The sequence below is a fragment of the Acanthisitta chloris genome, unplaced genomic scaffold, assembly GCF_000695815.1.
Source record: "Acanthisitta chloris isolate BGI_N310 unplaced genomic scaffold, ASM69581v1 scaffold4707, whole genome shotgun sequence".
In the NCBI taxonomy this organism is placed as follows: Eukaryota; Metazoa; Chordata; class Aves; order Passeriformes; family Acanthisittidae; genus Acanthisitta; species Acanthisitta chloris.
In genome coordinates this window covers 9765-30732 of record NW_008681958.1, presented here as the reverse complement: position 1 = coordinate 30732, position 20968 = coordinate 9765, and the positions used below count along the sequence as shown (strand labels likewise).

At 48.9% G+C, this 20968-nt stretch overlaps 1 protein-coding gene across 1 annotated transcript in view; it reads left to right on the top strand.

Annotated features, from left to right (window-relative positions):
- Nucleotides 1-20968, top strand: part of LOC103805636 (putative Polycomb group protein ASXL2) — a gene marked incomplete at both ends in the record, with an annotated part of 44804 nt that overhangs the window by 16293 nt on the left and 7543 nt on the right. Inside the window, 1 exon segment of the mRNA XM_009078291.1 lies at nucleotides 16378-16493. Within this exon segment, the coding sequence (XP_009076539.1) occupies nucleotides 16378-16493 (116 nt within the window).

Genomic DNA, 20968 nt, shown 5'->3' with positions numbered 1-20968 from the left:
CAGTGTTACAATATTAGGTAAGAACCTGTGAGGAAATTTATGGATCTTTTAGAGAGATCTTTATGCAGAAATACATGTACAGATATTATACATAAGTTTTATATCCCATATTACCAAATGGCTGGAAGGGAGGGAGGCACTGAGGCAGGAAGGGATGGCAATCTTACCCTGAAATGGCTGCCAAAAGTACCCCAGACTAGACAGTGTGAAGAAAGTTCTTCAGTATAAATACAAACAGGGGGTTTGCTCCTCTTTGCACCTCCTTTCAGGCCTGGGACTGGTGGGTTTTATGGGGAGTGGCATGTTGACCATTGGCATAAAGTCATATTTTCATAGGTGTTGATGAACCTCCAGTGATTGATAAATTAGAAATAATGGGGAATTAGAACAGTGCTTATGGTCAGTGTTGTGATTGGGGGTGACCCTTTGTCCCTCTAGGCTGGTGTTCCTTGGTGTGAACTGCTCTTCGTTAGTAATGAACACTTCCAGTCACAGCAAGGCGTTGCCAGATGGTCATGGCTTTCTCCTTCAGCTTCCCCTTCAGAACTTTTGGATGAACAATGTGCTGGTTCACTAAAGCAGGGACAGCTTCTCTGTGCAAGGAATTTTTGGAGCTGCAGATCACCTCACCTGGTGATTTTATTGCCTCTGTGTGTCGCTTCACACAGTTCCATGGGAGCAAGCAGCAGTGATGGACCCTCCTGAGGCAGCAAAATGCCAGGGGACACATATTCCTTGGTGCTTCACCCCCCCAGACACTAGACTTTCCCATCCCCTATAGCATTCACCTGTGCTACTGCTGTGTCCAGTTCTGGGACCCTCATGACAAGAAGGACATTGAGGGGCTGGAGCTGGGGAAGGGGCTGGAGCGGCAGGAGCAGCTGAGGGAGCTGTGGGGGCTCAGCCTGGAGAAAAGGAGGCTCAGGGGAACCTTCTGCTCTCTGCAACTCTCTGACAGGATGTGCAGCCCGGTGGGGTCAGGCTCTGCTCCCAGGGAATAAGGGAGAGGGCAAGGGGAAACAGCTTCAAGCTGTGCCAGGGTATGTTCAGGTTGGCCATCGGGAGGAATTTCACCATGGAAAGGGCTGTCAGGCATTGGAAGGGGCTGTCCAGGGAGGGGGTGGAATCACTGGACGTGGCACTCAGTGTTCTGGTCTAGTTGACAAGGTGGTGATGGGTCACAGGTTGGACTCGATGATCTTGGAGAGCTTTTCCAACCTCAGTGATTATGGGATTCTGTGTTACATATAAAAACTAACATTTAATATCCAGAAAAGTTCCATGAAGAGCAGAATGAAAGCAGAAAGTGGCTTCTGCTTGGTCCCAGACATGGTTCATCTCCCTGTCCTGCAGTCAGGGACAAGTGAAAGTGGCAGTAGGGAATCTGCAGCCCCAGGAGCCCCTGGCAGTGAACATCCTGACTGATGTGGGATTGCTGCTGGCAGCTCTCCTCATGCTCCCTCCATGCCTTTTCCTGCTGGATTTATTTTCACTTGGTAGATTTGTTTGCTCTTCTTTACCCAGCAAGGCTTTACATTCCAATTAGGAAGATTCCTTTGGTGTGGAGCTGTGGTGCATCAGCCCTGGAATGCAGCACTCCTCCACGGCTGCTTCCTGGCCTGGCTGTGCCGACAGGGAACACACAAAAACCTCCTTCCTCATTAAAAAAAAAAAAGAAACCTCATGGTTAAATTGGAGAATAGCCCAAACTCAGCTGGAATTGTCCCGTGGCACTGCTTGGCTGCTGGCCCTGTGTCACCTATGGGCTTGGCAGCATCCCCCAAGCCCTTTGGAATCTGACCCATCCTGAGGGTTTTGGTGGGAAGCAGCACTCGGACAGGACACAGCTGCTTGTTTTTGCAGGGATTGGGGAGGATAGTTTTCTGGTGAGAGTACAGAACTGTGTCAAAAATAAACTAACTGAATGCAGAGTGTGACAGGCAGCGAACAATGAGCTTTACTTTGACTCAGGCTTCAACCTGAGCTCTCCAAGACGGCGATTTTGCTTGACGTGACAGTATTTTTGCTCATCCCCACATAAAACAGGAAGTGCCTTCGGATAACATCAACAGCCACTTCCTTATATGTACAAAAATAAAGGGCTCTGACAGCAGCCAAACTGACACTTTGATTTCAGGAGGGACATAAACCTTGGGGCATCTGCAGAGCCACATGGGCCTGGCAGGGCTCCAGGGGGCACAGCACCAATCCCAGCCCCACGCGCTGGCTGCGGAGCTGGAGCAGCAGGGATGTTCATGGAGCAGCTCTATGCAGTGCCCCAGGAAGGTAAGGGAAGGGGTGGCTGTTCCAGCAGGAACATCTGGCAGAGTTTCATCTGGCAGGAGCTTTTGAGGTCCCTCTGTGCCCATCAGAAGTGAGACACACACAGCGTCTTGGGCCTTGAAGTGAAACTCCTTTCCTTGGAGTTTGGTGATAAAAACAGCTTTTTGGGGTTATAGGGCTTGTGGAAACAGCCTCAGTTGCACCAGGAGAGGTTTAGATTGGGTATTGAGAACAATTCCTTCATGAAAAGGGCTGTCCAGCCCTGGCACAGCTGCCCAGGGCAGGGTGGAGGCACATCCCTGGAGGGATTTAACAGCCGTGTGGATGTGGCACTTGGGGACATGGTTAGTGGTGACCTTGGCAGTGCTGGGGGAGTGGTTGGACTGCATGATCTTAGAGGAATTTTCCAACCCAAAGCATTCTGTGATTCCAAAAAGACACTGGTGACACTCCTTGAGTTGTGTGGTGTTTTAAACTGTCCTGAAACTTACAGTGTAAAAAGGCCTTGTTGAGCTGCTTTAAGTACCATCTCACTAGTGTTTTGTAGGACAAGGTGCAGGTGGTTGTTGTGAGCATGGAATACAGATTTCCTGTACCAGTGTCCTTGCACACCTCATGTGTACACCTGGGGTTGAGTCTGACCTCAGGTTTACCGGCAGAGTGTCCCCACAGTGTGTGGAGGTGACACTTGTGTCTCCAAGTTGTGTCCCTGGGAGCAGCTGCATCTGCCTGGAGTGGAACCACAATCAGTGCCTGCCCCTGGTTTTGGGAGCTGCAGTTGGTTCCAGAATGGACCTGCCTGGACTTCCCTGGCTTCTGACAAGGAAATGGCTATCAAAATGGGATTTTCCTGCAATTTCTGCTGTGTACCTGGTGTACCCTTTTTGGATTCATCCTGAAAGAAAAGGATCTTGTTTGGCATCTGTGACTGACACCTGTGCGAGCTGTTGCAGTCACGGGTCTCCTCCAGCAAAGCCCAACCTGACTTTCCTGTGTTAAAAAGGGAAAAAGTGGGAGAAGATGAGACAGTAAAGTGAACTTTATAAGGAAAGGAAGAAATGAACTTGGTGAGATTATGGATAATCTTTCTCCTTTAGCCAATGATCTGCTTGTCTTCAGTCTTTATACAACAGGGAGATCCTTTCTGGCTCCCAGAATTTTGTGGGACCAGATTAATGTTTCAAGTGAAAAGTCACCATATTTGGCAAAATATCAGGTACTGAAAATAGGTTAGAAGATTTGGGTATCATTAAAATAGGTTTTGACCATAAACTCCTCTTAATTAGGGCAGCGAAGGAAAATACCTAGTGTAATTAAATAGTGTTCACTGCCAATGGCCCATGGCTTGGGAAAATGGGAATAAAGAGTAAAACACTGTTCTGTACCTGACAGTTTGTGCATTATCATGTAGCTAAGGGGAAACCCCTGGGAGCCACAGAAATGCCAGGTCACAGCTGGGAGGTGGCACCTGCTTTACTGCAAGAGCTTTGTGTGCCAGTGGCTCTGGGCTCCCTCCAGCAGCCATTCCCTGCCCAGGCACTGCCACCTGCCTGAAATAGCTTCCAGAAAGAAGCTGAAAAAATGTCACTTTGTCTCTTACTGTTGGAGATTTGGTGGAAAGCTCAGCTCTTCTCGATGCAGCTAGTTCCTGCCTGTGCATGTGACTTGGGAGGAAGCTGTTCTTGAGGATCACATTGTGCAACTCACGGAGGAATTTGCACACACAGAGCCAGAAATGTTCCTTTTGCCTTTATTTAGGTTAGTGGAGCTTCTCTTCAGGTCAGTGTGTCACTGTGCCTAGGTGTGGAGTGTGCACCTCCCAGGGCAACTCTCTAGCATTCTGAGTTGTATTTTCTTTAGACTTCATGGCAAACTCTCTATTTTTAGAGTGGCCTGAGCAGTGGTCATTGGGCTGTGGGTGGTCACAGGCACTTACCCAGGGCTCTGTGCTTGATTGGTATTTTGGGCACATTAAAACTGGGTTATAAACAGGGATTTATACCCCTGCCTTCTGCTCATTGCCTGCACAGCTCATCCCATTGGGAAATGCTCATTATCAAAGTGCTTTTTCCGTAAGGAGCAGAGCCAGCCCAAAGCTGTAGTTATTTGGAATCCATGGAATCATGCTGCTGTTGGGGTGTAAGCTGGGAAGCCTTGGACGTCGCTCCTGCCCTGTGTCCCTGGCTGGTGTGGGGAGCACAGCCCTCTGGGGGTAGTTCCCATGGCTACAGTGTTTGTAGTGTGGCTCCAAATATTTCCACTGAAACGCAGGGAAATGTGATTTCTTAGAATCCCAGACTGGTTTGAGTTGGGAGGGACTTCAAAGCTCATCCAGTTCCACCACCTGCTGTGGGCAGGGACACCTTCCACGAGCCCAGGTTGCTCCAAGCCTCATCCAGCCTGGCCTTGGATACTCCCAGGGATGGAGCATCTCGACAGCCTCCTGGTGTTCTTTGCTGTCAGACATGGTTTTTCTCACACGTGATTCCTGACTGCTGAGCAGGTGCTGTGAGGTGCTGGCAGGACACACAGCACATGCAGGGGTTGGGTCTGGTACAAGCCCCTGGTACAAGCCAGAGAACGTTAGCCTTCTTGGCCATTTGCTTGTGCCTGTCAGAACCACAGTGACAGAGCACTGGCTGGTGTTTGGGGCAGAACCTGCCACCTTTGACATCTCTGTTTCTTTACACAGACCAAGGGGTATTTGGGGAAGCTGAGAGTGTTTGCATATCACAGCTGCACTGTGCTGCCACTAGCACATCAGGAGTCAGTGGTGGCACCAGCTCCATGCAAATTGGGTGTCTCTAATGGGACTTACCCGTGTGATGGTGTTTGTCATAGCTCTGAATTTGATTGAATTTCCTGTCTATTATTTTAAGTAGAAGCTCTGTGCATAGATTATGTATGTGTGTATATATATATATATATATGTACGTATGTATGTATGTATGTATAGCCTTCATAACTGTTGATGGTGTTTGCAGTATTTGCTCCAAGTGACCAAAACCATCCTGTTTCACCAATGCAGGATTAAAGTGCTTTTATCCTTCCTGAAACTGAGGTTTTAAGGAATGGGTAGATACATTCATTCCAAAAGTCCTGGCCTAGGACCACTGCTCTGTGCTCTCTGCAAAGGAGAGTAGTGTGCCCAGGTGTGCAAGAGGCCAATGGCCCCTGCTTGTAGCAGCTCTGGTGTGGGCACAGCCCCAGGGCAGTGCCTGTCCCTGTGCTGGCACTGCTGAGGCACCTCCAGTCCCGGAGGCATCCTCTGAAAGATACTGAGGTCCTGGAGCATGTCCAATGACAAGCAATGGAGCTGGGGAAGGGTTTGGAGCACAAGTCTGATGAGGAACAGCTGAGGGCACTGGGGAGGGGCTTAATTTGGAGAAGAGAAAGTTCAGAGGGGACCTTCTCACCCTCTCCAGCTCCCTGACAGGAGGTGCAGCTAGGTGGGGTCAGGGTCTGCTCCCAGGGAACAAAGGACAGGCCAAGAGAAAATACCTCAAGCTGTGCCAGGGGAGGTTCCAATTAGATATTAAAAAATATGTTTTCTCTGTTAGGATGGTCAGGCACTGGAATGGGTTGCCCAGGGTAGTACTGGAGTCACCATCCCTAGAAGTATTTACAAGGTGTCTAGACCTGGCACTGGAAGATATGGTTTAGGGGTTACAGAGAGTGACAGGTTGATGGTTGGACTTGCTGATCTTAAGGTCTCTTCCAATCTTCATGATTCTATTAAAAAATATGTTTTCTCTGTTAGGATGGTCAGGCACTGGAATGGGTTGCCCAGGGTAGTACTGGAGTCACCATCCCTAGAAGTATTTACAAGGTGTCTAGACCTGGCACTGGAAGATATGGTTTAGGGGTTACAGAGAGTGACAGGTTGATGGTTGGACTTGCTGATCTTAAGGTCTCTTCCAATCTTCATGATTCTATCAGGAGGAAAGGAATTTCTCCATGGAAAGGGCTGTCAGGCATTGGAAGGGGCTGTCCAAGGAGATGGTGGAGTCACCATCCCTAGAGGTGTTCAAGGAATGACTGGATGTGGCATTCAGTGCTCTGATCTAGTTGTCAAGGTGGTGATGGGTCACAGGTTGGATTTGATGGTCTCAAAAGTCTTTTCCAATCCAAATGACTCTGGGATTCTGTGATTGGTGTTTCTCTGCTCTTTGATTTCCAGAACAGCATTGCCCACATCACTGCCTCTGTGTAATTTTGCCATCAGTAGTAGCAAGGTTCCAGCTTGCAGCAGTTCTCCCAGCTCTGCAGTCACCTTCAGCGTTGAAGGACTCTGCAATATATAATACATTTGTTATTTTAACTGCTTCCTTTGCTTCTCCAGGAGGAGGGTTTTCCCATTCCATGTTTCCGGTGGGTGATGCAATTCCCTGTGATTGCTGATGGTCTGATGAGTGTCTCAAAGCAAGCTGCAGTTTCAATTCTGCTTCTTGGCAATGGCTTTCTTAACAGTCAAATTTGCTCATGTTTTCATCATTTTCATGTGGGAAATGAAATCTTTTCAAATGAAGAACATGTGTTGGTGCTTCAGATGTCTCTGTCCTTACTGATGGCAACCAGGGCACACTGCCTGAGCCCTCAGCAGTTTGCCAGCTTCCAGGCCAGTAGTTCATGGAATTATGGAATGGTTTGGTTTAGAAGGCAACTTAAAAACTATCTAGTCCCACACCCCGCCATGGGCAGGGACACCTTTCACTGGCACAGGTTGCTCCAAGTCCCCTCCAACCTGGCATGGAAAACTTCCAGGGATGGGACAGCCACAGCTGCTCTGGGCAACCTGTGCCAGGGCCTCACCACCCTCTAAGGGGAGAAGAAGTTAGTAGTTAAAGAATTAGTTAATAATTAATTGTTTTTCTCTCAGAACATGGCCCACAGGAATTTCCTGACTTTTAGAGGCATCAGAGCTGCTGGTGGTGCTCACATAAGGCTGTAGGAGCTGATGGCTGTAGGACTTGCCACTCTCATCCCATATATTCCAGGCAGCTGTGTGGGGTTTGCACTGGTGCTTCCTGCATTGCTTCGGAAGCAGCTGATAGCTCAGAGTACAGAGATCCCAGTCAGTGTGAAGCAGAGACTGAGTGGGGGGAGGTTGCTCTCCCTGCCTCTCCCTCTGTCCCCCTGTCCCTGTCCCAGCAGTGCCAGTGGCAGCCCAAGGTATGCAGGGAGACTTTCTCCTTCCTCCTTCGAGCAGTTCATTCCTGCAGTGCTGTTGGGAGGCTGTGGAAGTGGGAGTGCCTGTAGCTGAGGCTGCCCAGCATTCTGCTTTGAAAGACCTTTTTCACTTGCCAGACTTTAATTTGGAGGCTCAGTTGTGTCTGCCTGTGGAAGGGGAGTGTCTCTGACATCTGCAGGATCTTCAGCGGCCGGCGAGAATAAAGCAGAGGGAAAGGAATGGGTTTGTCCCGTTAACAGCTGGATTTTGCCAGTGTCCTGTGCTGCCATGGCAGTGCCTCGGCCCAGGGCTCCAAATCTGACTGGGTAGTTTCTTGCTGAGGAAGACAACCCAACACTTCATTGCTTCCATGACACTGCGGGGCTGGGGTGGAACTGCTGGAACCAGGAGCACCATCCAGGGTCAGCACTGAGGGTTTGTGCACTGTGTGTTTTCACCAGAACTGTGAGTACCTCGACACGGCTCTTCCTTGGTTCTCAGCCCTGAGTGGTGGGATCCACTGTCAGAGCTGTCCTGGGTGCCCCCGTGTCCGTGGGGGCTGTGCTGCCGACGGCCCTGGAGCCCGTGACAGGATGGGATGTGTCTCAGCTATTTTTAATGAGCATTTGCACATTAATGAAAATGAGTTTGGGGTGTGAGCTGGAAGTGCTGTTGACAATCAGTTCCACATGCAGACCTCGCTGTTCCTGAGTGAGCATTCCCATCTGGAGTGAATCAGGAAGAGTTAATGACAAGCAACTGTGGGAGGAAGAACTTGTAGAACTTCAGTTTGATGTTTCTTGAGAGTGGTGTCTGGAAACTGCTCTGTAAAGGGCAGAGAGGAAACTGAATTTGATCTGAGCTAATCCCTGGAAATGTTCCAGGCCAGGTTGGATGGGGTTTGGAGCAACCTGGACTAGTGGAAGGTGTTCCTGCCCATGTCAGAGGGTGGGATGAGCTTTAAGGTCCCTCCAACCCCAACCAGGTTGGATGGGGCTTGGAGCAACCTGGACTAGTGGAAGGTGTCCCTGCCCATGGCAGAGGATGGGATGACATGAGCTTTGAGGTCCCTCCAACCCCAACCAGCTGTGATTCCATGATTCTGTGACTCATGCCTACAGAACCAGGAGCTTACAATGGCAGTAAGTTACACTAAAAAGAATTCAGGGAAAACTGGCTAGAAGTAACTACCATGGATTCAGGATACCCTGGGAAATGCTGCTGCTGAAAAGGGAGCTCTTGCACTGCTGAATCAACATGAGCAGAGCAGTGACCTTATTAATTTGATGTTTCTTGACAGTGGGTCTGGAAACTGCTCTGTAAAGGGCAGAGAGGAAACTGAATTTGATCTTAGCTAATCCCTAGAAGTGTTCCAGGCCAGGTTGGATGGGGCTTGGAGCAACCTGGGCTGGTGGAAGGTGTCCCTGCCCATGCCAGGGGTGGGACTGGATGATCTTTAAGGTCCCTTCCAACACAAAGCAGTCTCGGATTTGATGATTCCAAGTCTTGATGGTGAACCCTTCGCTGAGCATGTTACACCCTGTTCTGGCTCCTGGATCTTTGCCCACTGTGCTGAATGTTGTACACAGCCTTCCTGGCCCTGGAAGCTTGTTGGCACTTTGCTTAAGTGACAGCAGGTAACAGCAGAGCAGGGAATGAGGGAGACAGTTCAAGTTCATCTCTGCTGGCTGTACTTTCACCCCAAATTTAGGGCTTGGAGGCACAGGCTTGTATTTCAGCACAGTCCCCCACGGCTGGCGGTAAATGGGATCATTGGAGTGGTATTATCTTCATCAATTCCTCCACCTATAAGTTATTTGGAGAATTTCTAAATTGTCTAAATCAACTGTTTCCAAAACTGTGTGGTTTTACTGATGAAGAAAATGCTGTTTTGTGGGGTGGAAATGAGGAAGCTGCAGGGCAGTGGGTAATTCATGGTTCCTTTCCGAAACATGAAACACTCGCACTGGTGCTGTCTTGGCATCAACTCCTGGAATGGTTTGGGTGGGAAGGGACATTAAAGCTCATTCCACTCCACCCCTGGCATGGGCAGGGACACCTCCCACCAGTCCAGGTTGCTCCAAGCCCCATCCGGCCTGGCCTGGAACACTCCCAGGGATGGCAGCCACAGCTGCTCTGGGCAACCTGTGCCAGTGCCTCACCACCCTCAGAGGGAGGAATTCCTTCCCAATATCCAATCTAACCTGGGCTGTGCTGGGTCAGAGATTCTCCATAATCACAATGTGACATTTGTAGAATATTTTTCTTTTATTGCAATGTGTATTGGCAGAGATTAGCTGCAGTAATGGAGATCAGAGACCTGAGGGTAATGAGTTGGGTGTAAGGAGCTCTTCAGCCTGGAGGAGAGCAGTTCTGCTGCCCCAGTGCAGCCAGACTGAGATGAATCACGGAATATCATGAATGGGACGGGACCCACAAGGATCATCAGTCCCGCTCCTGGCCCTGCACAGGACCCCTCAACAATCCCACCATGTGCCTGAGAGCATTGTCCAAGCACTCCTTGACCTCTGTCAGGCTTGGGGCCATGACCAGTGCCCTGGGGAGCTGTTCCAGTGCCCAGACACCCTCTGGAGGAAGAACCTTCTCCTGACACTCAGCCTTAACATCCCCTGACACAGCTCCATGCTTTTCCCTTGGATCCTGTTGCTGATCACAGGCAGCAAAGATCAGTGCCTGTCCCTTTGCTTCCCCATCATGAGGAAGCTGCAGACCACGGTGAGACGTGAGATGTGATGGAGAAGCCCCAGGGGAGTTCAAAGAAACATGACCACATCTTCCCCTCTCCGAACGCCTGTGTTAGCTTCCTGTAGGGTTCACATTTGGTTACCTCTCTGCTCTGTGTGAATCAGCACCCAGAAACCTGTTCCCTTCCCCCAGCCCATCGTCTCCAAGGCACAGTCCTGGTGACACTGGCCTCCGGGCACCTGCTGATGCCAAGGGTTTGCTGAGCTGCTTAGGAGACTTTCTGCCCAGGACTTTGGGCTGTGCCCAATCTTCACTGACCCTGGCTAGACCTGGGCTGCCCTGGGGACCCTACTGTGGGCTGGCACACCTCGGCACCCTATGGAAATGAACCTTGTGGTGTAAGGGCTGGCAGCTTTATGCCTGGTGAGTGACTTGAATCAGCTCATGGAGAAACCTGATGTGTACTAGGATGCTCTGAGGGAAGGGATGGAGCTGCTTCCTGGGGTGGGAGGAGTCAGACCTGCTTTGGGTGACAGAAACCCATTCAGTCAGTTCGTTTGCTGGACAACCTCTGCTATGGTGAAAGGCTAAAAAAGTTGGGATTCTTCAGCCTGGAGAAGGCTCTAAAGAGACCTTAGAGCCCCTTCCAGTGCCTAAAGGAGCTCCAAGAGCTGCAGAGGAGCTTGGGACAAGGGCCTGGAGGGACAGGACACAGGGAATGGCTTCCCATTGCCAGAGGTCAGGGAGAGATGGGATATTGGGAGGGAGTTCCTGGCTATGAGGGTGGTGAGGCACTTCGCTGGCTGCTCCGTCCCTGGGAGTGTTCCAGGCCAGGTTGGATGGGGCTTGGAGCACCCTGGGCTGGTGGAAGGTGCCTCTGCCCATGACTGGGGGTGGGACTGGATGAGCTTTGAGGTCCTTCCAACCCATACTATTCTGGGATTCACTGGAGAGATTTCTGTGCTTCTCAAAGTGCATTTTAATGACTTCACTCCAAGTTTTTCATTTAATACATCTGGATCCCATTAGCTGTTTAAAATTGGGTTGTTTTAAGCCTATGACTGCTCACAGTTGGGGGGAGGATTGTATTTTTAGTTCAGCTTGACTGTACTTTCATCCCAAATGAGTAAAGTGCAGCTTTGTGTTCTGACCATGTAGATGTTCAGCAGACAATCCTGTGGCCATGCACACAGGAACTTGTGATGGGATGCCACAACCCTGGAAGTGTTCTAGGCCGCGTTGGACAGGGCTTGGAGCAACAGGGGCTAGTTGAAGATGTCCCTGTCCAGGGCAGGGGTTGGAACTGGATGGGTTTTGAGGTCCCTTCCCACCCAAATCAGTCTGGGATTCTGTGAAATTAAGATGATGTGATTTTTTGGTTGGGTCTGATACAAGATTCATCTCTCAGCCCACCAGAAATATTCAAGTGATCAGGAATTAGTCAGAGACCTCACTTTGGGATGGTGCCAGGATTTGTAGGAAGTGCATTATATGCTGTTAAACCAGAATTTACACAGTTTCAGCAGATAAGTCGTGTGCTGAGTGATGACAGGAGAGGCTGTGATGGGATCCACATGCCAAGGTGTCAGGAGACTGTGGTGTTCCTTCCACCATTGCCTTTGGATATCACCTCCAGGGATGGTTACTCCACCCCTCTCCTGAGCGGCCTGTGACAGGGCTGGAGAGTCCTTTCCAGGAAGAAATTTTTCTCAATATCCAACCTGAACCTCCCCTGGTGCAGCTTGAGGCTGTTTCTGATTGTCCTGTCCCTTGTTCCCTGGGAGCAGAGCCCAATCCCTACCTGGGTCCAACCTCCTGTCAGATCCAAGGAATCCTTTGTATATCCTGCGTTTACTCTTTGCAACAATTTACTGCAGCCTTTCTTAATGAATTAACTCCTCATCTTCCTCAATCAATGACTGTTAAATAAATCTTACCACTTGTTGCTGCTGTGAGCACAGTGTCTTTATAAGTGTATATGAGAGAATTGATTGAGCAAGTTTTGGAGTTTGCAAGTCTCAGGGGAACCCAGCACCCTGTGAAATGTCAGCAGAGCTTGTCAGAGTGACATTCCTGATTTAACTGGCCTTTAATGAGGGCAGTTACCACTTCATAAGTTATCATTTCATAAGGTATCATTCCATATCTTAGAAGAAATGCTCCCGTGTCAGTGGCATTGCAAGGAAGAAGTGTGAAATGTGGAGGATTCTGTCCCACACCTCCCAGCTGCAGCTGCCTGTACATGGATCTGTCTCCAGCATTTATCCTTGCAGCTGGGGCTGTGTTGGATCCATCCTTGGCTTATCTAACAAATCCTGGATCATGAGGCTTGGCTGATACATATTCAACTCCAGCCCCTCTGCTTTAATCTCAGAGAACTGTTCCATTTCACCTTGGCAGCTCCTCTCCCATCAGCCCAACAGCAGGAAGCATGGAACCTCCTGTAGGAACCAGCCAGCACAGGGACACTTGGGCCAGGTGTGCAGCATCCCCAGCTTTGGGGCTCTACTGGCAGCGGATGTATGTATTTAGTTGCCCTCTGGCAGTGGGAAGTCACTCCCCGAGTCCTGTCACTCCAAGCCCTTGTCCAAAGTCCCTCTGCAGGGAAGGGACCTTAAAGCTAGTCATGTTCTACCCCCTGCCATGGGCAGGGTCACCTTCCACCAGCCCACGTGGCTCCAAGCCCCACACAACCTGGCCTTGAACTCTTCCAGGGCTGGAGCAGCCACAGCTGCTCTGGGCAACCTGTGCCAGTGCCTTACCACCCTCACAGGGAAGAACTCCTTCCTAATATCCCATCTCTCCCTGCCCTTTGGCAGTGGGAAGCCATTCCCTGTGTCCTGTCCCTCCATCCCTTGTCCCAAGTCCCTCTGCAGCTCTCTTGGAGCCCCTTTGGTCACTGGAAGGGGCTCTGAGGACTCCCTGGAACCTTCTGTTAAAAAGTAAAACCCCTAAGTCAGCAGATTCATGGTCTCTGTGTATCTCACAACCTCTTAGGGCAACAATTGGTCTTCTCTGTTCAGAGACAGCATAAAAGCTGAAATGTGGGCAGAGTCTGAGGCAGGATTTGGCTCAGAGTTTGTTTCACACAGAACTTGCCCTCTCGGCAGTGCTGGCTCCAGAGAGGATGTGGTTTGTGTTCTGCTGTCAGATGACTCCAGCCCACCAACAGTCCATGTGTGTCTGCACCTGCCTTTGACATGTTAAAGCACTTGTGGGTTTCTTGTGTTTAACGACTCTGAGCAAGAACTGGCAGGACAGGAGCAAGGATCTGTGTTCCAGGGACAGGGATGCGGTGTTTGCCCAGAGAACAAGGGACAGGACAAGAGGAAACAGCCTTAAGCTGTGCCAGGAGAGGTTCAGGTTGGACATCATAAGGAATTTCTGCATGGAAATTGTCAGGGAAGGGGCTTTCTTTCCCTTCAGCAGCACCGCTCAAGCTTTGGAATGTGCTGCCCAGGGAGGTGGTGAAGTCACCATCCCTGGAGGTGTTCAGGGAACCACTGGACATGGCACTCAGTGCTCTGGTCTAGTTGACAAGGTGGTGATGGGTCACAGGTTGGACTTAATGGTCTTGGAGGGCTTCTCCAAAGTGATCTCACCTGCCATTCTCACTCATCTGCCAGTGGAAATGGTCCCTCCTGACGTGACACAGCTCAGTGACATTCGGATCTTGGGCGTTTCCTCCAGGAATGTATTTCTCCTTTTTTGATGTTTTACTCTATATTTTTCTTTTGTTCTCTCCGTTCTTTATCTCTGTATTCCCACAGTTCCCTCAGTCTTTCTCTCTCAATCTTTACATTTTCTTTTTTCCTGCCTTCCAGCCTATCCCAACCTCCAACTGCTCCCTACTGGCACATGATCCTGCAGGATCTTTGCCCATTTCTTGCCTGATTACCACATTATTCCATTCTTTGCCTTCTGTCCCATCCAGCATCAGTTATGCCAATTCTTTGTCTTTTAAACAATAGCTAAACAATTTTTGGAAGCCTTTTGTTGAAATTCTCTGGAAGTGTGAGTGAGCTCTCTTAGCAACAGATTAGCTTTGCTCCTGGTTCTCTTCATCCATGTGTTCAGAGAATCCCAGTGAGTTTGGGATCTGCTTTGCCACTCCAGGTGCTGAGCAGACTGATCTTCTCCAGCATCTTCTTGTTGATCTCCACTTTCACCCAAACTGAGGCAGATGCCAATTACAAACCTTCCTGCTGCTGCTTCCTAGCACAGACACAACCTCTGCCTGTCAACTCTTGGGATAACATCAGGGGTTGGGCTTATTTTTTGTCTTTTAAGTGGTAATTCTGCTTTCTGTGTGACACAGGAGTGACAGGACAAGGTGCATGTGTCACCTGGGCATGGGATTCCTGTCAGTGACTGTTGGATGACCCATTTCTTTGCCAAACCCTTTAGTTGTTGCTGCATTTAATGGCATTTCAGAGGCTGGAATTGCCTCTTCCCTGCTGCGTGTGCCTGTTGCAAACATGTTCCTTTCAGTTAATCCACACAACATCTGAGAGTTTTGCTTTTTATAATTCATTGTTACTAATTCTGTGCATTTTACTGAAATGTTGCTTTCTGATGTTTACTGCCACTGTGTTGTTCTTGGGAGCTTCCCTTCCCTGTGGATCCTGAGCAGGATCCCTCTGGCTGTCATTAACAAAGAGCTGTGTTATAGTCTCTTAGCTTCTTTACTGCCTTGTTCTGGTGTGTTCTAGAACAAATTCCTTCAGGAAGTGCTAATTTAATTGGTTTACATGTGAATCGGTTTATTCTCCTTTATGGCAGGGGTCACCCCTACCTCCCCCCAAAAAAAACAAGCATCCTTTTACTCTTGGTTTGGTTTCCTTCATCTCACAGTGGTGGTTGTTCTCTCTCAAATTCACAGGCAGAGATAACACACAGACTGAGTTTGCTGACTCAGTGTTTTTTCCTTTTAAGAGAAGACTGTGGGGAGACCTCAGAGCCCCTTCCAGTGCCTCAAGGGGCTCCAAGAGAGCTGCAGAGAAACTCTGGACAAGGGCCTGGAGGGACAGGACACAGGGAATGGCTTCCCATTGCCAGAGGGCAGGGAGAGATGGATAGGAATTCCTGGTTGTGAGGGTGGTGAGGCACTGGCACAGGTTGCCCAGAGCAGCTGTGGCTGCTCCATCCCTGGGAGTGTTCCAGGCCAGGGCTTGGATCCACCTGGGCTGGTGGGAGGTGTCCCTGCCCATGGCATGGGGAGGAACTGGATGAGCTTTAAGGTCCTTTCCCCCTCAGACCATTCCAGGATGAACTGGCTGCCTCCACACATTGATTTGTTGCACTATTCAAGTCTCAGCAGCAGAATCACTTTGTTCCCTGCTGTGCTCATTCCCTGGCTCTTCCTCAGGGACAGGTGGTGTGATACCCTCAGCTGCTGCCCAGGGCAGTGTGTCCTGCCAAGAAGACAGAGGCACATCCCTGATTCCAGGGGTCTGGGACCGAATCATTCCCTGGCTGGCCGTGTCTGCATCCCCCCACAGCTGCCAGAGCCAGGGGTTTGGGGATCCTGTGCCAAACAGGTTCATTTGAGCCACAGGAGCAGGTGTGATTCAATTCCCATCCCCAATCTGTTGGTTGTAACGAGGCTGTTAAAAAAGAAATCACCTGGAATGGGAAGCCTCACTCTAGGAATCATCTGGCTTCGACTAGGCTTCTTTAAGCATCTAGACACATCCACTGGGAATACACCTTCATTTACTGGGATATCCTGTATATTCCCCTATTTCTTTTTAGAAAGGAGCACGTGATAACCAAGCTCCACTTCCTTTGCGTCCCATGTCTCTTCTCACTCTTGTGTGGGATTCAGATTTGCTCCAATCAGGAACTGCTGTCAGTGAGGGATCCAACCACAGGTGGTTCCAGAGGAAGACAACCATCCCCTGTCTGTACTTCCAGTTTGGAATTGGTTGAACCTGCAGCTTTTCCTCATGCTGCAGTGGGGTTTGAGAGCAGCTATTTGCAGGATTACTACGAAAGAGTTGGACAAGAGACGAAACATCTGAAGTTGGTCATGGGATTTGCTGTTGGCTTCTAGAGGAACAGTTGCCTTGGTGGGGAGGAGGATACAGAACTGATCCTTCATGGAAACAGACACATTTGCTGGAGGTGCTGTTCTCAGGAGCCTCTGAGATGCTCTGACAGGGTAGGAAAAGGCAGAGAGGTTGGATGATGTGTATTTTTTTTTTTTTCTCTTGTAGTGTCATCTCGCCTGTCCCAGACATCCTCCCCACAGTCCAGCTGCCCCTCACCGTCCATCCAGGCTGGAAAAGTTATCTCCTCCTCCCAGAAGCACAGCAAGAAGGCACTCAAGCAGGTGAGTGGTCTTGGAACCTTCTTTAGGGACCTGCAGGACACTTATTTCTCCAGTAAATCATCTCTCGGTGAACCTGCACTCTGCAGGGATGTAATCAAGGAGTTCCTGCCTGGCTGTGAGCAGGGCTTGGCTACAGCTGCTCTCCCTGCTACAGGGGATCAAAATACTCTGCTGCTGAGTTCCTTTGGTTTTGCCCTAAATAACCATTGGAGTATTTGAATTATTATTTTGGAGGAAGGATAGAAGAAGTGATTTCCTTTCCCCTGATCCTTTGATGAGTGTCCATAGCTATCTGAGGTCTGATATGGGAAATGGCAGTTCCTGAGGGAAAAGAGTTCAATCCACTGACTTAGGAGCAATTCCCCTCCTAGGTATTCAATGGGTGCAGCATCTCTGTATGGAGGGAAGGAGGACACACTGCCTCTGAGTTGTGTCTCCTCTGAGTGTTGTGAGGGACAGAGGAAGTCTGACTGTTTTCCATACTTGGGAATGACTGTTGTGGTTCATGTTCTCTGTGTGCACAGCATGGAATGGGAAGTGTTTGTGCTTCAAATGATTTGCTCCTCCCGATAAAAAATTCAGGATGAATTAGTCCCCCAAGTGTCTGATTCACAGGTGTTTACCCAACTGCATTGCTCAGTTTCCCATGGTCCTTAGAAAGGAAATGCTCTATCAGGGTTGGATTTACTCCTTAGAAAAGTAAATATCTGTGAGGAGTTATGGATCAAGTGTAGGGGAGGTGCAAGTCCAGGGATTGCAGAAGGTTGTCACAGCAGATGAAATCATGATGTGTCCCATAGGATTTACCCTTTCCAGCCCATCCTGATTTCCTGAGTTTTTCCAGCTGAGAAGCAGCACTCAGCATGGCATTCCAGAGGTGGCCATGGACTTGGGAAAGGATCTGCAGCAAGAGAGAAGGATCTAATTAGGGCTTGTGATTGAGAAGAGTAGTAAAGGGGAGGAGAATGTACCTGCATAAACTGAAGCTTTGTTTCCAGCCAGAGGGAGTTGAGTTGGTGTCAAATGAGACGCCAGCTTTCAGGAATCTTCTGCCTGTTCCCACGTGGCTGTTTCCCAGCAGAAGCTCAGTGTTGCTGGGATGGAGCCTGCTGCTGACAGCTGCAGGGAAGGAGTGAGTTGTGTTGTCACTGCAGCCAGATTTCCTCTGAAGTTCAGAGCCCAGCTTCCACGTTCATTTCAATCCTCAAAAGATTGCTTCCCACTAAATCAGCAGGATATTAATTATACTCTTTGCTTTCCCCTCTTCAGCGCTCATTTAGCCTGGCTGGCAAACATTCCCTCCAACATACACAAAGGCTTTTCCCTGTAAGGGAGTGATCAAACTGGCACAGGTTGCCCAGAGCAGCTGTGGCTGCCCCATCCCTGGGAATGTTCCAGGCCAGGTTGGATGGGGCTTGGAGCAACCTGGGCTGGTGGGAGGTGTCCCTGCCCATGGCAGGGGTGGAGCAAGATGAGCTCAAAGGTCCTTCCAACCCAAACTCCCATGACTCTGTGATTGCATGAAACAGGCTCAGGGTTTGTTACAAACCTCATTCCCCTCCAGTGCTCAGCAGCTCCTCTTGGAATCCCAGACTGGTTCGGGTTGGAAGGGACCTTGAAGCTCACCTGGTTGCACCCTCTGCCATTATGACCAATTTATCACATCTTCCACCTCTTCCTAACTGCGGCTGCCACTGATGTCAGGAAAAGTGATTAAAAGTAGATCAAAAGAACAGATACAGATAGCAGGAAGGAGGCAGCAGTCCAGGAAATAGAGCAGTAGGAAAAACACAAGGTACTGAGTGAAAGGAGAATTAAAGGAAGCTTTCATATCCTTAATTCTGTCTGTGACCCAGATTACAGCTCGGGAGCACTGGAGGAGGCAGCTGGCTGGGTTCAGCCCTCCTCTCTTAAGCACTCAGTAATTAAAACATTCCTGGAGGGAAGAGGGAGTGGATTTCTGAGGGAGAGCCTTTAACCCTGGAACTTCACACTGCCACTGACAATACGTGTCAACTTATTCAAGAAATAAGGATCAGGATTTAGTTCATAAACACACCAGAGTTAAACCTGAAAAATGCAGCTGAATAATAAGTACACCAGTGTGCCATCCCCACATGGTGTAGTAGGTCAGCAGATGGCTGGATCCCTCACAATCCTTTGGAAAAATCCTGGTTGGAGGTTTGCAGAGTCTGAATCTAAACTGGCAGAGATGTATCAGTGCTCATCCCACTGGAGAGACAGAGCAGTCATGGGGACAATCCCCTTTGGGTACACGGAGTGTGTGCTGGTAGGAAAAGCTACACTGAGACTCTGAAATGTAGAATCCAGACCCAGAAAGGTGGGAAGTTTCTCACCTGTCCCTGGAAAAAGCAGGAACTGCTTTGATCCTTTCCTCTGATCCCCTCCAATCCACTGACCTCATCTCATCCTTGCCCAGCTTGAGCAGCCATCCCAGTGCCATTGGAATTCACAGTGCTAGAAGCCCTGACTGGTGGGAACTGGAAGGAACTAGTGAAATCTCAGAATCATTTGGATTGGAAAAGCCCTTAGAGACCATCGAGTCCAACCGTTCCCCCAGCACTGCCAAGGCCACCACTAACCATGTCCCCAAGTGCCATATCCACACATCCATTAAATCCTGAGGACTTAAATGCTGAGGGAGGGACCCACTGAGAGAGAAATGTGCTGAGGGGGGGATTGAGTTGATAGAGAGACCATCTGAGATAGGACATAAGGAAAAGCTTTCCCCCATAGGAGTAGTCCAGCAGTGAGTGGATCAGGGCCCAGAGAGGTTGTGCCTCCTCCATCCTTGGAGGTTTCCAGACCCACCTGACCAGAGCTCTGAGCTACTGGAGGCCACTGTGCCCCTGGCTGAGCAGGTGGTTGGGCTGGAGACCTCCCAAGGTCCTTTCCCACCAGAGTTACTCTGTGATTATCACAGGACTCAATATAAGTTTCAATTTGTTAAAGAAACGCCCAAATGTTTATAACAGAGAACAGAAGTGCAAAGCTTTCACAGAATATAAAGAGGCATCTAATGAATGATGGTTTTCTCCTCTTCCCACACACACCATCAGCGTGGGCACATCTGTGTGACTGAGAGCTGAGGTGACACAGGGAAAGAAACCACAATTGTTTCACCTGAGCCAAGAAAAATGCACTTAATATATAAAACCTGAAAAATCTGAAGTGATTTACACGATGTGAGTGTGGGATTCACACCACTCCTGAACACAGCAGGATCCTCAGAGTCTAGTGCTCTCCTGATGTTTGTTCACTGTTGCCTGTGGTTCATCTTCAAGGGAGAGCTTTTAAAAGTTTTCTTGAAGTCGTTTGGGGATTTTTATTACTCCTGTGAATGCCAAGTCTCTCTTTTTATCTCTCTTCTTTTTGAAAGCTTTTGACCTCAGTAACAGGAGGTTAATTCAATTTTGCCATGTTTAGCTTGGCTGAATGCTCCTGTAACCTTTGTTAGAAGTGGCTAAATAGGAACTACTCAATAAATGGGAAAACAGGATCTGAGGTATCTGTTCATTATCCAGATCCTTTTGTTGTCAGTCTGCCTTGTTTGTGTCTTTACACACTGAAGGTCAGTCTGACTTCTGCTTTCCTCAGGTGGCAGATTTTGCAGGGTGCTGCCTGTTTTTATTCTCCCTTCTGGTTCTAACTGTGTTATTATTATTGTCATTGTTGTTAAAATCACTATTTAAGTTAGTGATGGTCTCTAGTTCACTGTCCCACTTATTTGTGTCTATGCAACACAACATAGCCTGTTGCTTCCTATTCCACAGATCTGTCATAATTTATTCTGCTGTTTACTTGGATTTGCATTCGATTTATTGCAAACAGACACTTTGGTTTGCAGTTTAACCAAATCCCTTCTTCCTTGTCTCAGCCATTTGGGCTGTGTCATGGTCATTGCCTTAAGTCTTTTCTGAAACAAAGGATTTTATTTTCTTCCCTTTAGTGTTTGAATCTTCGTTATTCTCCTAATTAAAAAAAGCCTTCCCTAACAGGCAGTGTCTCTGTTGAAGGTTTTTGGTAAGTTGCTACTTGCTTCTCCCCGGGAGATGAAATGAATTACACGGTGGTGCTTTGACTTTGAAGTTATTTGTGTAATTACTTCTTGAGCCAACTCCAGATTTGGAATCCTCTCTCTTTGCATTCTCTAGAGATCCTTGTTTTCATGAAACAACACAACTTCAGATGTTCTGCGACCATTAACTTTTAGCTTTAGATGCAAAGGTAGGAAATCTGTCTACTTTTAGCAGTGTATTTATCATATTGAATCATATTACCATGTGCATCATTAAATAGTGTCAGTGACCCATGTGAACTGCGTTTCACATCGGTTTGAACTTCTGACATCGTCAGAGTCAGAATCCAACGCTTTGTGCTGTGTACTGACAATTTCTAAGAACATTTTCATTTCTCCTGGGTCACATTCTCTGTCCCTTGGCAGGCACTGAAGC